Here is a 673-nt window from a genome sequence, read left to right on the forward strand (position 1 = left end):
GCAGCTCCGTGTAGTAGCGGCTTCTCGGGTCGTGCCACTGTGAGATCCTCTCCTGGGGCGGCCAAGGGGACACTGAGGTCTCTGCACTTCACAGCCCGTCCATCGCAGCCATCCCACTGCCTGCGCGTGGCTGTGGGAGCCCTCCGAGCCACGCAGCACTGCAACCCTGGTGCTCGTGTCTCTGGGTCCCATCCTGCCATGCTCCTGCACCCGCAATGCTCCCAGACCCGCGATGCTCCCACACCCGCAGTGCTCCCAGACCCGTGGTCCGCCTGTCCCACAGCGCTCCCACGCCCATTGTGCTCCCGTGCCTGCAATGCCGTCGCAGAGGGGGCCAGGGCATAGCGCACCAGCTGTGCTCTGTTCCCATCCCGGCTCCTCCTCACCCCGGGCCTGTTCCCAGCCCGGCTGGCTGCCAGGGAGGAAAGGCCTGGGAACCCCGCATTGGGGCAAAGTGGGACAAAATGGGACACAGGGCCGACGCGGGGCCCTACCTCCAGGAGGGTAAGGCGCCGCTCCACGTACTCCATGAACTGCTGCTGCTGGGCGCGGAGGGCCACGGCGAGGAGCGGCAGGAAGAGCAGGCAGCGGCAGGGCCCCATGGCTGTCGGAGAGTACAGCCTCAGTGCTCAGGAATGCTCTGGCCTCTCGAAGACTTATTGAATCCAGATGT

General features: G+C 66.4%; 1 protein-coding gene across 1 annotated transcript in view; it reads right to left on the bottom strand.

Annotated features, from left to right (window-relative positions):
• Positions 1–602, bottom strand: part of OLFML3 (olfactomedin-like 3) — a 2,620-nt gene extending 2,018 nt beyond the window's left edge. The window contains exons 1-2 of the mRNA XM_009697101.1: positions 495–602; positions 24–52 (exon numbers count right to left, since the gene is read on the bottom strand). Coding sequence (XP_009695403.1) covers positions 24–52; positions 495–602 — 137 coding nt within the window. The remainder of the gene's footprint in view (positions 1–23; positions 53–494) is intronic.
• Positions 603–673: the final 71 nt, after the last annotated feature.

Source organism: Cariama cristata, unplaced genomic scaffold (genome assembly GCF_000690535.1).
Source record: "Cariama cristata isolate BGI_N322 unplaced genomic scaffold, ASM69053v1 scaffold33933, whole genome shotgun sequence".
Taxonomy (NCBI): Eukaryota; Metazoa; Chordata; class Aves; order Cariamiformes; family Cariamidae; genus Cariama; species Cariama cristata.